Source organism: Neofelis nebulosa, chromosome 8 (assembly GCF_028018385.1).
Source record: "Neofelis nebulosa isolate mNeoNeb1 chromosome 8, mNeoNeb1.pri, whole genome shotgun sequence".
NCBI classification, from domain to species: Eukaryota; Metazoa; Chordata; class Mammalia; order Carnivora; family Felidae; genus Neofelis; species Neofelis nebulosa.
The window spans coordinates 137,943,232-137,958,049 of NC_080789.1; the positions used below are offsets into that span (position 1 = coordinate 137,943,232).

Below are 14,818 nucleotides of genomic sequence, written 5' to 3' on the forward strand. Positions count from 1 at the left end.
TAATAAGTAATGATATAAATAAAAAATCAGAAAAGTCATGAGTATTCACTCAAAATCACCAATTTTATCACCTTTTAAAACTTTAATTTCTACACTGAAAACATTCCCTCTGTCTGCATGTTTGCCTGATAATTCTTTCTGTAGATAATCACATCTAGCCATTCGCCTTTAACCAGAAAACTGACCTTCTCCAGTAGTTTGTGTATTCACAGGGTATTAATTCAGCTTCCTTAAATGCGGTTGTCATGAAGGACAAAGTTCACGACAACACTAGGGAACGATTCCCTGCGGCAGGTGCATGGATAGGAAAACCATGCGTTTTTCTTTATAACAGCAGCAGGTCTGAAACGGATTACTGACCTGCCTGCAAAGGCCAATGGCTAATCCATTTTTTTAGTATGTGTGCTGCCGAAGCAAGCACACTAATCCATTTTTTTTTTTTTAATTTTTTTTCAACGTTTTTTATTTATTTTGGGGACAGAGAGAGACAGAGCATGAACGGGGGAGGGGCAGAGAGAGAGGGAGACACAGAATCGGAAACAGGCTCCAGGATCCGAGCCATCAGCCCAGAGCCTGACGCGGGGCTCGAACTCACGGACCGCGAGATCGTGACCTGGCTGAAGTCGGACGCTTAACCGACTGCGCCACCCAGGCGCCCCACTAATCCATTTTTTAAAAATGTTTTATTTATTTTTGAGAAAGTGGAAGGAGGGGACGGGCAGAGAAAGGGGAACAGAGGATATGAAGTGAGCTCTGTGCTGACAGCAGCGAGCCTGATGTGGGGCTTGAACTCACGAACTGTAAGATTATGACCGGAGCCAAAGTCGGATGCTCGACCGACTGAGCCACCCAGGTGCCCCATGACTAATCCATTTAAAAAAAAGAAAACTCTGGCCTGTGAGGTCATCAAACAGAATGAGAAGGGTTTGTGCATATGGTGGGAAGGATAAAAGTAACAACCACTGTCCATTTTTTAGGTAAAATAGCAAAACCCAAGGGATTCAGTAGAAGAAAATGACCCAAGGCAGAGAATCATCTCATTCGCCCCATGGATATACTAGAAACATGAAATCCATTTTGCGACCTGATATGTTTATTCGTACTAATTTCATCCTATCTTTGCTGGTATTATAGGATATCACTTATGAGTAAGGCCTAATATAAAAAACACTGCACTGAAAGAAAAAGGATCCAGTTTAACAAATATGTGTAGTCTCTGGTAAATCACTTAATTACTGACTTTGTTAGAGGTTCTGTATCAATTAAAAATAAACTACCGATCATGTCTTTTAAGAAATACAAATAAGACAACACCAAATAAAGTATATAAAAAATAAAGAGCTCAATAAATAAAAACTGTATTAAAAACTTATAAAAGGACACAAAGGCATTAGTTTCAGTAACAAAAATGAGCCTTCTTAAATTCTGATGCTTTAAGCAAAAGAAATGAAACTGATTAGTATAGGTGGTTAAGAAATACAAGAAAAACTAAGAGATTATTTAAAAGGTGGGAATCTTAAAATTTTACCTTGGAGTATGGCTGTACAATATATACAGACATTTGCAATGCAAATCAGCCTTTTTCTGAATACATGTTTTAAAAACTTTTCATTTCCTGGGCCCCCTTTTGTGCTAATACCCAGCTGCATTCCTCCCATTAGTCAACTAGTCTACAAATACCTGAGAGCCAGTTCGGTACAAATAATCCGAATGACACAGCTAAGCATACAAGGCATTTATACACGTGTCTACGCTCATAATGTTTACAAATTCATTGGAAAGACAAGACCAAGACACGTCAGATGATTAGAAAAAAGGATGAATTTGATTCCGCAGTGTTCTCAAAAACTCAAAAGGAAAGGAAAGGAAACAGAGCTCGCTTAAGATCAGAGTGGCAGGAAAGGTCTCACAGTGGAGGCAGGACCTGGCTGAGGTCTGGACTGGTACAGGGGAACGGCACACGAGCAGACGTCGGTGTGACTTGGGGGGGAGGCTGGGGTACCTGGTGGGGCAGGGACACGACAAGAAACAGCAGGAGGGAAGCATAGAAGGGTGGGACACGGCCTTGCTATCAACGCCCAGGAGACGAGAAGAGCTTATATGTGGCATGTATGGGTGTCACAATGGCAACACTGGTGTTAGAATGATATGAAGAGCTTTTAAAGATCCTTCCCTCATTTAAAAGAAACCCCAAACCAAAACAACTCTTCAGTCATAAAATAACAGTATTACAGAAGTTAGGAAAAAACAAACTTATTCATAATCGATTCACCTCAAAAAAACCGTATTTTCTGAAGTCCCACTGACTCTGAGGTTTTTTAAAAATCTAAAACTAGATGAGGGAGAATGCAGAATCAGGAAGGGTGACAGAGAACTGCCAGGAAAAAGGCATGAGGAATCAAGTCTGTGTTAAAACAAGAGCACGACACACATGCTCCGGAACAGGACTCGGTACGGAGCGTGAAGGAACATCAGACTTTGCAGGGGGAAGCCGCACGCCACACGCAGAGATGGGAAAGCGGAGCAGGGGTGCAGGCGTGACGGGTGTTCGGTTCCAGAGGGAAGGCCTCCGAGGCCGATGGGGCCTTCTGGTAAGGAGGCCGCTTCCAGCAGCTGCAGATGTGGAACCAGCGCAGCTGGCCATGGGTTCACGGAAACTAAACTTCATCGTTCACTTAAACAAAACTAGAAAAGTAAAACTGCTTTTAAAATTAACTTAATGCCTTTTAACACCAAAACCAGGTTTCTGGATTCCCGAGTATCTTGAACGATCTCTTTAGAATTCCCTTTGGACAAATAAACTTACAGGCTTCTACTTTTTGTAAGTGATTGCGGCCCAGAAAAATACAGCCACAGACTATGTGCCTGTGCATTTAGTTATTAAAAAGCTCCTTTCCACGTACACTCTTGCAGACGGTCACGCTGAGGCTTTGTGCAAACTAACAGGGAGGCTCTATTGTGTGAAGGCAAGAATCTGCACCTCACGGATGTGTTTACGACAGGAACCCAACCTACTTAGTCCTGTCGGTGTGGGAGCGAAGGGGGACAGCAGGAACGGTTGGTAAACCTCAACCGTTCTTAGATTATTCCAATACACTCTCTTGCAATCTCAGTTAGTCTGTATTGCGGTGTTTAAATTCACAGGAAGAGTATTTCTTACCAGGTTGTGGCTGCTTTTTGAGTCTGGGATTCTGATTGCCTCTTACTATATTTACCCTCTGTTTTTGTGGAGATTTCTTCACGGGTGGCTTAGCCCTTGGAACAGTTTTGACTGGAGAGTTCTCTTGTTTCCTTGCCCTTTTAGCACTCGTTGCCACTGGAACATCTTTAGAAATGGGAGCTTCTTGGTTTTTCCTATCCAATTTGGTTGTCTGTACAAACTGTGCAGTCAGCACTTCAGCACCTTATGTAGAAAACACACCGTGTTTTAAGGGGTAGGGGGCTCAGATACTTATCAGCAATAGCTTTTTCTTTGCTTTGGTTTTCGGAGAGGTAACTTTAGCAATAGGGAAGAAAATACAAACTTCAGGGTATTCTAATAAAGATTTTTTTTTAAACAAAGCAGAAGTCCAAAGCTCTCATATACAATGTAAAAATATGAACTTTCTAAGTGTCAGACGATAGCCCTGTCAGGTGAAGAAGAAAACTGCTAGAGTCCTAACTTTATAAAAACACGGCATGACTTTAAAAGAAAAAAAAAAAAAACCTCCATAATCTTTCCTGACTGCTGTGGCAGGTAAGGCTGAAGACGGTGGTTCACAGCCATGGGGGATGGAGAATTTGTGGGAAAGCAACAGAGCCACCGCGAGGTGAGGTAGGTGAAACCGTAACCAGACTGCAGAGAAGAGACTAGACACACAGAGCCACCTTACAGATTTCACTGGACTGCTCCCAAATATCCACGTCTTAACATCACTGGAAAAATCTTTTCAGAAAAGACAGAGGAAGGTCCACTGAAGAAGCCTTCGCCTGATTTAGTCTCCTACAAGTCCCTGACACTTGCTCCTCTCTCTTACAAAATGCTCAGCTTTGCTTCGCACACGGAAGGGAACAGCTACCAGTGGAGGCAAGTAAGGAGAAAACCTGAGGACCACTTGCTAACACAGCAGAAAGTGTTTCAACCTTTGAAGAGTTAAACAAAAAAAAAAGTTAATAAATGTTCCCTTTGAAAATGTCCCTTCCCACTGACTTTTCATACTTTCAGTTGTCAAACCAAAAAACTAGGCCCAAAAATACCAATAAAAATATCACGCGTTGTGTTGGCAGATATTTTAAAACTACATTATACAGAAAACACTACAGTTGATCCTTGAACGTTGGTTTGAATGGATTTTTTTCCAATAAATGTAAGTACACTACCGTGAATGTATTCTCTTCCTTATGACTTTAATAACTTTTTTCTAGCTTACATGATTGTAAAAATACAGGGTATGATACATACAATGTACAAAGTACATGTCAATCAATGATTTGTGTTATCAGTAAGGCTTCTGGTCAATGGGAGGGTATCAGTAGTTAAATCTGGGGAATCAAAAGTTAGAGATTTTCTATTGCAGGGCGTGGGAGGTCAGTGCCCCTGATGCCTACATCGTTCGAAGGTCAACTGTATTTCTAATTGAGAACAGGAAACACAACACCGGTTTAAGAAATCATGATCGCTGTTAGTAAAATGTAGAAAAGAGACCAGTTTCATTTCATTCTCTTGGAGGTTAGAGAAAGGAGTGGCTTTTAAAAAAAACTTTCACATCTCTTGGGGTACGACGTCTCCCTGGGTCTAATGCTGTTCCTCCCTCCTAAACTATTGCAAGTAACAGAGCAACATACGGTTTTTTCTTTGAAGAATACTTTTCATTCTACTCTAGTTATTTTCTAAAATTTTTAGCACAGAGAAAGGCAAAATATAACTGAAGCAGGAAAACAGACTAAATTCAGACAAGAATAAGAGAGGACCAAGACCTGGGGGAGGTTCCGAGGACCTGCACAGGCAGGGAGACCCCGCACAACCCGGGTCCTGGGAGGGAAACAAACACGAAGCAAGGTGACCCTATAGGGGACTGCCCTGCTTCTCTGCCTCACTCAGTGCCACGTTTCTCAAACCTGTATGCACCACCCACTGGTGGGCTGTAAAATAAATTTAATGGGCTGCAATCAGGATCCTTTCTTAAAGGAAACAGAACAGAAAGAGTCAGATTGCATCACGCAGAGGCAGCGTAAATGTTTTTTGAAATTTGTTTCAGTCATGCATGAATTTGTGCGCGCCAGACTGTAATATAAAACATACTTCTTATAGTGGAGGAAAGTAAAAACATTTGAGAAACAGTGAATGTTGAATTGTAGATAATTTATTTAATACCTTGAAGTAAACTGGTTCATATGTAGCAGAAACTCAACACGGCTGGCCTGGAATGTACTTGTGAGGAGCGGTGCAGTCGAATTTCGCTGTTTCCTACTGCGCTACTTCCCATCAGCCTCTGAATGTACATGTGAGCACACGCACCCCATCTCCCCAACTATACTAAGCCACAAATAACTATCTAGAATCCTGATGATCTGCAGATCCTTGATGTTTTCCTCTTTAAGCACCACAGTTTCTAAACTCAAAACACTACAGATGGGCTTAGCAAACGTTTTCTGAGACAGGCTGGCAGGACGTATTTCCAGCTTTGAAGGCCATACGGTCTAAGGCACAGCTGCCCACCTCTGCCGGGCACCGTGTGAAGTAGCCAGAGACGACAGGTAAACACCTGAGGGGTCCTCAGGTTTCCTAATGGGTCCCAGGGCATATGGTTGCCTACTTCTAAGCAAAATCCACTACATGTAATCTAGGATGACCCCGAGCCAAAATCACGTTGTCTGCTGTACTAGGCTTGGTAAAGTGCATTTGACTATACACTAACTGGCCTGAGACTCTGGTTCGATTTTCGGGGTCAACAAAGCCATCTGTAGAACTGTTCCAATATATGTGTCTCCAGGCCACTGGCCATTGTTTCAATAGGTTTACGTAGGATCCAGGTGACTATTTTTCAAACTCTGATACACACAAAGGAAGGGAAATTCTGGGCCAGACTGCTTCAGGTTCGGACAATCCAGGCATTTCATTCTCTCTTTCTACATGTTCAGACTCTCAGCTACCACTTTTTGCTGCTACTGGTGAGCCTGATTTTAGAAGATCCTCTTCTTCCACCCTTAATTGTCCGAGGACAGCTCAGAAACTAAATAATCATTGCCCAGAATGGTGTGTGTGTGTAAGCGACTGAGTGACGGTTGAGCCATTTTACAAATGAAATGTAGTCTTTGGTGGGTGGGCTTTTGAAATGCCTTAGTTTTCCCCATTTCTTGATTTTCACCTGTTATCTAGATCAGTGCTTCTCAAACTTCAGCCCGTAGACAATCACCCAGAGGGAAATGTCGGCATCTCTAACACACTTCTGCAACCGCCCAGCTCAGTGCACAACGATCAGACAGGAACAGTATCAGAGAACCACAGTTACTTTTAACTGCGCAGTTAGTAATCCACAGAAATCGTGCTTACCTCTTTTTCTTTTCTGAGGAAACGGTCCCTTAACTAATTTGAGCGTCGTGGGACAGTCAGAACCCTTGCCCGCACTGGCAGCCCTCTTGGGGAAGGGACGGCACAAGTTCACCCGTTTACTCTGCACGGCGGGTGGCACGCTTGCCTTCCTCTTGGGCTGGACTCTCCGACCTAAGGCTGGGTTTAGCGAGATCACAGCTCCCTGCCTTGCTTTCGACATGTCTTCGGGATTCTTTTCGGTTTCAGTTTCTTTTCTTACTTCTGCCTCTGACTCCAAAAATTCAGGATCTGGAGTCATAACTAAAGAAAATCCAGCATCGCAAATCCCATCTGAGATACAAGGGGACTGAGGACGCTCTGCTAATAAATCTAACGCGGTAGACACTTCCAAAATGTACCCAGTAGGATCTGAAAAATAAGACTTCAGCTGAGTGAATGACTGTAAAGGGCATTTTTCTGCTGGAGGAGCCAAGTCAAAGCCATTGGACAGTTGGCCGAAGAACGCAGTCTCTTTAATTCCATCCTGAGAAGGAGCAGTCAATGAGGGACTTTTGTCCACCTTGTACAGTTCTTGGAAACTACGCTTTACTAACGTGTTTGGACAGATTCCCTCTTCAGTAAATGATTTCTTTGCTTCCAGAAGGGCACAATTAAGGGCAGGTAAAACAGGTGTTACCTTTGATGAGATGTCATCTTCAACTTTCAGTTCTTTCAGCCCTAAAACATATATACATACATTAAAACCTGAAGTTCTTTTTTTTTACAAAAACATGCAGGAAGAAAATGCTTTAGATTATAAAATTATGGGATGGTTAAATATGAAAGTGTTTCAAATAGTAATCTAACTCACAATTAATAGAGCACCTCTGGGTACATTTAATGAATAGATCTCTCTCCATATATATGGAAACACACACACACACACACACACCAAAAAAAAATCATTCAAATGCAATCACTAGGTTAGAAGAAGGCAGACCCGCCTCCAGCTCCACTCCATCTGACTAGGACCCCAGCGTGTGCTCAAGTGCCATCATGGATTTGCTTTCCACACTTTAAAAAAAAAAAATGTTTATTTTGAAAGAGAGAGACACATAGCATGAGCACAGGGGGGTGGGGTGAGGGGGGCGGGGGAGAAAGAGAGAGAGAGAGAAAGAGAGAGAGAGAGAGACAGAATGAATCCCAAACAGGCTCTATGCTGTCAGAGCAAGAGCCCGATGTGGGGCTTGATCCCATGAACTATGAGATCATGACCTGAGATGAAATCAAGAGTCAGAAGCTTAACCCACTGAGACACCCAGGCACCCCTGCGTTTACTTTTTAATGCTCATTTCCTGCTTTCAAAATAGGTCTTCTTTTATCTGCATCTTATTTAATTCATTCAAATTCTTTTAAGTTACAATGCAAACGAACTGACCTGCAGAAAGGAAGTAACCCCCCAAATCTCATGGTTAACTACTGGTGTTGATTTCTCCCCCTTCTTAGTCAAATGACATAAACTTTTTAAAAAAATTAAATAACTAAACCAACTACTCTTGTGTTCCACTCCCTCTTTGACTGAAATGCTAATTTTTCGGCAAGTCAACCATCTATAGGAAAACAGTACTAGGGAAAAAAAGGGAAAAGGTCAGTTCACTAAGATGTGGGAAATAAAGTCCTAGAAAAGTTAGAGTTACATCATTAAGAGTAACTCTTAAATAAAACCCCACAGATAATAAAAGCCTCTAGTGCTACTAAACTGAAGTACAAATCATACCACTCTTTTTAAAGAAAAAGTAACTGCAGAATTAAGAAATGCCACGTTAGTCCTAGATGAATACATTTGCCCTTGAGCAAGTATTAGGAAATGGAAAAAGAATAGCAAATATGGATAAATAGGAAAATGTGGGTAGACATTAAAATAAAAATTCCCTTCAAGTGGTTCATCATATAAAAAGTAACAAGTGAAGGAAAAATATTAAAAAGTTGTGATATAGCACTAATATAGTTCACAACCATGTAGTATTTTTCTAGACAACTTCATTATTTCAAGAATGTAGAAAGGCAGAAACAGAAGGATTTGTAATAAACTATCATAAAATCTATGACGAGGAACTTTTAAAGTCTGCTAAGCAAAGTACCAATTTAAAACAATCAGAGTTCTGAGCTTCCGGATGTGCCTAAGTAGAAAATGTCTCAATGACCCAGCGGAGGATCTGAACGTGGTCACGTATCCTCACTGTTTCCTCACATATGGGCCCTGTGCTGCTCAACTGTGAATGGCACACGCACCAGTGTTTCTCCGTTAAAGCTGAAGTACGTTTAAAAATAAGACTGGAAAACATACACACACACACACACACAAATAAAAATAAGGCTGAAGCCTGAGTTATCACAGAAGAGTGAGGCAGTCTGGCTGGGGTAGAGGCTGGAAGGCAGCTCAGGAATCAGCTATTTGACCCTGGGCGAATTCAGGTCTCCTCTGAGCTGTCACCATGAGCAGTAAGGTAAGGGCTGCTGTCAGTCACACAGCATGATGCCTGACAGAGCAAAGGCCTGAAAAGTGTCAACACTTATTGCCATTATGTTCTCATAACCAGTATGTCTTGCTTTGGCCATAGTGATGCCCAACATAGTGCAGTTCTCTGCTTTCAGTGACTGAATACAATTTTTTTAAAACATATTTTGGGGCGCCTGGGTGGCTCAGTCGGTTGAGCGTCCGACTTCGGCTCAGGTCATGATCTCACGGTCTGTGAGTTCGAGCCCCGTGTCGGGCTCTGTGCTGACATCTCAGAGCCTGGAGCCTGCTTCGGATTCTGTGTCTCCCTCTCTCTCTTCCCCTCCCCTGCTTATGCTCTGTCTCTGTCTCAAAAATAAAAAAAACATTAAAAAAAAATAAAAATAAAACATGTTTTTAATTTTTTTTTAAAGTTTATTTATTTTGAGAAGGAGGGGTGGGGGGGGAAGGAGGGAAGGAGAAAGAGAATCCCAAGCAGGCTCCATGCTGTTAGCACAGAGCCTGATTCAGGGCTCAAACTCACAAAATGTGAGATCATGACATGAGCCAAAATCAAGAGTCAGATGCTTAACCGACTGAGCCACCCAGGCACCCCAGTAACTGAATACAGTTTTTAAAAATCAACTTTAAAAACATGTTTATATTGGTTGTAGTTTTATAAATGCTACATATAATTTTATGTTTAAAGATACACAGTGTGATTATAAGTTATGAGGGAAATATCCTCATATGACAAAAAGGACTCATTTACTTTCATTATTTGTTCAGCAAACTGCCCAGTGCGGATGCCTGATGTGGCTTGGTCCCATGACCCTAAGATCGTGACCTAAGTTGAAATCAAGAGTCAGATGCTTAGCTGACTGAGCCACCCAGGTGCCCCTATTTAAGTTTTTTGGGTTTTTTTTGAGAGAGACAGAGCAAGTGGGGAGAGGTAGACAGAGAATCCCAAGCAGGCTCCATGCTGCCAGCACAGAGCCTGATGTGGGGCTTAAACCCACGAAACCATGAGATCATGACCTGAGCCAAAACCAAGAGTCAGACACTTCACCGACTGGGCCACCCAGGTGCCCCTACTTTTAAGTAACTTCTACCCAACGTGGGGCTCGAACTCACAACCCTGAGATCGAGAGTCGCACACTAATCCAACTGAGCCAGCCAGGTCCCCCAACATTTGTTACTTTTCAGATGCCTGGCACTAGCAGATGATAGGAATACAATAAAATAAAGAAAAGGCAGGTAATCCCTATCAAAATACCATCAGCATTCTGCACAGAGCTAGAACAAACAATCCTAACATTTGTATGGAACCAGAAAAGACCCCGAATAGCCAGAGCAATCTTGAAAAAGAAAACCAAAGGTAGAGGCATCACAATCCTGGACTTCAAGCAGTATTACAAAGCTGTAATCATTAAGACAGTATGGTACTGGCACAAAAACAGACATTCAGATCAATGGAAAAGAATAGAGAGCCCAGAAATGGACCCATAAACATATGGCCAACTAATCTTTGACAAAGCAGGAAAGAGTATCCAATGGAATAAAGACGGTCTTTTCAGCAAATGGTGCTGGGAAAACTGGACAGCGACATGCATAAAAATGAATGTGGACCACTTTCTTACACCATACACAAAAATAAACTCAAAATGGAGGAAAGACCTAAACGTAAGACAGAAAGCCATTAAAATCCTAGAGGAGAAAGCAGGCAAAAACCTCTTTGACCTTGGCTGCAGCAAATTCTTACTCAACACATCTCTGGAGGCAAGGGAAACAAAAGCAAAAATGAACTACTGGGACCTCATCAAATAAAAAGCTGCACAGGGAAGGAAACAATCAGCAAAACTAAAAGGCAACCGACAGAATGGGAGAAGATATTTGCAAATGACATATCAGATAAAGGGTTAGTATCTAAAATCTAAAAAGAACTTACCAAACTCAACCCCCAAAAAACAAATAATCCAGTGAAGAAATGGGCAAAAGACATGAACAGACACTTCTCCAAAGCAGACATCCAGATGGCTAACAGGCACATGAAAAAATGCTCAACATCACTCATCGTCAGGGAAATTAAAGTCAAAACCACAATGAGATATCACCTTACACCTGTCAGAATGGCTAACATTAGGGGCGCCTGGGTGGCGCAGTCGGTTAAGCGTCCGACTTCAGCCAGGTCACGATCTCGCGGTCCGTGAGTTCGAGCCCCGCGTCAGGCTCTGGGCTGATGGCTCGGAGCCTGGAGCCTGTTTCCGCTTCTGTGTCTCCCTCTCTCTCTGCCCCTCCCCCGTTCATGCTCTGTCTCTCTCTGTCCCAAAAATAAATAAAAAACGTTGGAAAAAAAAAAATTAAAAAAAAAAAAAAAAAGAAGAATGGCTAACATTAACAACTCAGGCAATGACAGAGGTTGGCAAGGATGTGGAGAAAGAGGATCTCTTTGGCACTGCTGGTGGGAATGCAAACTGGTACAGCCACTCTGGAGAACAGTATGGAGGTTCCTCAAAAAATTAAAAATAGAACCACTCTACGACGCAGAAACTGCACTACTAGGTATTTATCCAAGGGATACAAGTGTGCTGTTTCAAAGGGGCATAATGTTTAGAGTAGTACTATCAACAACAGTCTAAGTATGGAAAGAGCCCAAATGTCCATCGATGGATGAATGAATAAAGATGATGTGGTACATACATACAATGGAATATTACTTGGCAATCAAAAAGAATGAAATCTTGCCATTTACAACTACGTGGAAGGAACTAGAGGGTATTACGCTAAGTGAAATTAGAGAAAGACAAATATCATATGACTTCGCTCATATGAGGAATTGAAGATATAAAACAGGTGAACATAAGGGAAGGGAAGCAAAAATAATACGAAAGCAGGGAGGGGGACAAAACAGAAGAGACTCTTAAAATATAGATAGAGAACAAACAGGGTTGCTGGAGGGGGTATGCGAGGGGGGATGGGCTACATGGGTAAGAGGCATTAAGGAATCTACTCCTGAAATCACTGTTGTACTACATGCCAACTAACTTGGATGTAAATTAAAAAATAAATAAAAAAAAATAAAGAAAGGCAGGCATTAAACAATTATGTGAAGAAATACTGAAATGGTACCGATCCTAAGCCAGAAGTCCTCACTGAGGGGACAGTGGTGACAAGAATCAGTAACGGGCCATTAAGCGGACACCGGACAGACCTGAGTGTCTGAGAAGCGGGGCTTCTCCTGATTTTATTCCTCCTCTCTCCCCTCCAAGAGCCTCTTTAGATTTTGTTTCCTAATCGTCCTCTGAAATTTTAATACTGCGAATACACTGTATGTCTATTTACATACTGTAAATATTAATTTTTTTGCCCCCAAAAGCCAACTCTTGGTCCTTATAGGGGTCAACTTCACCTGACAAAGGGGAAGGAAATAAGCAGTCCTCACAGAGAAAGCCACGTCTGTGAAGGCCCTGAGTCCTGTTTACCAGGCAGACGACGGGGACAGTGTCTCCTAGGTAGTGCTGTGTGCTGACACAGGAGCGCGGCTGGGGCATGCTGAATTTGAGGGACACCTGAGACGTCTCAGTGGAACTGTCAATAGGCAGGTGACTATGTGCACGTGAAGCTCAGAGGAAAGAAGTGTGCTAAGCGGATAGCGGGGATCACCCGGGGAGCTGGAAGAAGTGTTATTTAAGAGGAGCAAGCAGTTACCAGGGTCTAGTGCAGCTGAAGGGTTAACGTGAGGACAGACCAACGCCACACAGACGCTGGGAACGGAAGTTACTGTGCCCTTACCTGCTGGAGGGGACGAAGGGAATAAGTGTAACCCGTGGAGGCACACCTGCTCATCTGCAAAATCTACACAGGATGAAAATCGTAAGAAAAGTTAAGGCTGCTGATCTTATAAAACAAAAGTAAACACACTGAAAAGTAGTTTTTTAAAAAAGCTGTCCTTACTTGTTTCTGACATTAAGGCTGATGAGGTAAGTAAAATGAAAAACCCCCGATCTTCTAAGCATTTGACGATCGCCTTAAACATTAAAAAAAAAAAAAAAGAAAGGTGAAAAAAGATTCAGTTCCTTTCTCCTTCTCCCTCTACCACACTCTGCAGTGAATTTTGAGTTCATGAAAAGTATATATTAAAAACAATTCTTGAAACGTTAACATTTGTGAGAATCAGGAGAATTTTGTCCCAGGTACTAGAAACCACGAGTTCCTTCGTGCCCAAGTAATCTTGGCCCTGTTAGGGCCATTTATAGTAACCAGAACATCGAGGTTAGTTTCAGGACAGTGTTCACCTATTATAAAAAATCAATTAGAAAAAAGATTTCAGTTTTTCACTGAGATGCTTCACAGTTGATCCTGCTGCCTCAGTAGCCAGGTGTAAACTATTCAGCCACTACAAATTCGAGGTGACTCCGACCTGTGATTAACATCCTAAGCTCGTGTTTACCCCCAAAATATCACATGATCCTGGAACTTGAAAGACCAGAAGATACCATCCAATAAAACAATTCTTTCTATGGCATCCTAAGGGACAGAAAATAAGAGAAAAGAACATAATCCGGTCCTGTGACGAGAGACGCAGATGAAGATAAATTCTTCCTCTGGTTTCTCTTTACCACCATCTTTAGTGGCATCTTGAGCTCGAGGGAGGGAAAAAACTTGAAATTTCAATGTTGACAGTAACTCTGGGAATTCTGCCCCTAGACAGTGAGGGAAGTTATCTAAAAGCCATCATTCTGAATCATAAAGATAACACCTTTTCTCTTCCATTAGTCTCCATTTCAAAAGCTTATATACCTATAACAAAGGTAAAATCCAGTGTTCATACAGTAAATTTTTTTTCACTAAACCTAAACAGAATATACCATTTTATAGAAGTGATAAAACATCCTACTTCAAAGATTGACAGCTCATAAGCCTACAAATATGGTAAACTTATAAACTGATAACAATTCAAATATGAAAACAAGACCACTAATTATTACAAAAGAAATAAGTTCTGACAGTGAGTTCATCACAGGAACAATCGCTGCACACGCTTCCATGACAGCCCTTGTGCATTTGATAGTTTCTGTTTTCGTCGCCTCCAGTCTTACAAATTCTTTGATGGCAGGGACTACTTTGTATTTGTGCTTCTGGCACACAGTAGGGACTCGAGAAAGAATTATGGGATAAATATACCAGTAGTTATATAAACCTACAGCTTTCGTATCTAGTAACTTGCAAACGTGTATAAATCTTGTTTCATTTTCTACTGCTGTAAAAAGTGAAAGCAACAACAGCCTTTACATCATTCTGCATTTTAGTTTTGCAACATAGATGAGAAGTAAAACCTCTCCATCTACTGAAAGCCAGAAATTTCTATCTTCCAAGAAATGGGCAAATGAAACAGAAATATATATCTTATTATTTTCTCAAATTATGTACTGAAAGGGCTGAAGTTCCTTATTTTAACCTTTGTGGGAAGAAATCACAGAATTTTTTCCATATCTACTAGACTCTTCCATTTACATACAGAAAAATACAGCCATACAAGTCCTTAACACACTTTTATTTTTTTTAAATGTTTATTTTGAGAGAGAGAGCGAGAGAGAGAGAGAGAGAGCGCGTGCGCATGTGCATGAGCAGGGGAGGGGCGGAGAGACAGGGAGGGACACAGATTCCCAAGCAGGCTCCATGATGTCAGCACGTGGGGCTCGATCTCACAAACCATGAGATCATGACCTGAGTTGAAATCAAGAGTTGGACATTTAACTGACTGAGTACCCCCCCCCCCCAATACCCTTTTAAAAAGAGACCCTGGTCTG

The 14,818-nt window shown here is 41.8% G+C and overlaps 1 protein-coding gene across 8 annotated transcripts in view; it reads right to left on the reverse strand.

Annotated features, from left to right (window-relative positions):
- TASOR2 (transcription activation suppressor family member 2) overlaps positions 1-14,818 on the reverse strand; it is an 80,803-nt gene that overhangs the window by 23,025 nt on the left and 42,960 nt on the right. For 7 of the 8 annotated variants that reach the window (XM_058681993.1, XM_058682000.1, XM_058681997.1 and 4 more), the window contains 4 exons: positions 12,963-13,035; positions 12,801-12,863; positions 6,533-7,249; positions 3,161-3,403 (listed from right to left, as the gene is read on the reverse strand). In XM_058681993.1, the coding sequence (XP_058537976.1) occupies positions 3,161-3,403; positions 6,533-7,249; positions 12,801-12,863; positions 12,963-13,035 (1,096 nt within the window). The remainder of the gene's footprint in view (positions 1-3,160; positions 3,404-6,532; positions 7,250-12,800; positions 12,864-12,962; positions 13,036-14,818) is intronic. The other variant, XM_058681996.1, reaches the window with a different exon arrangement.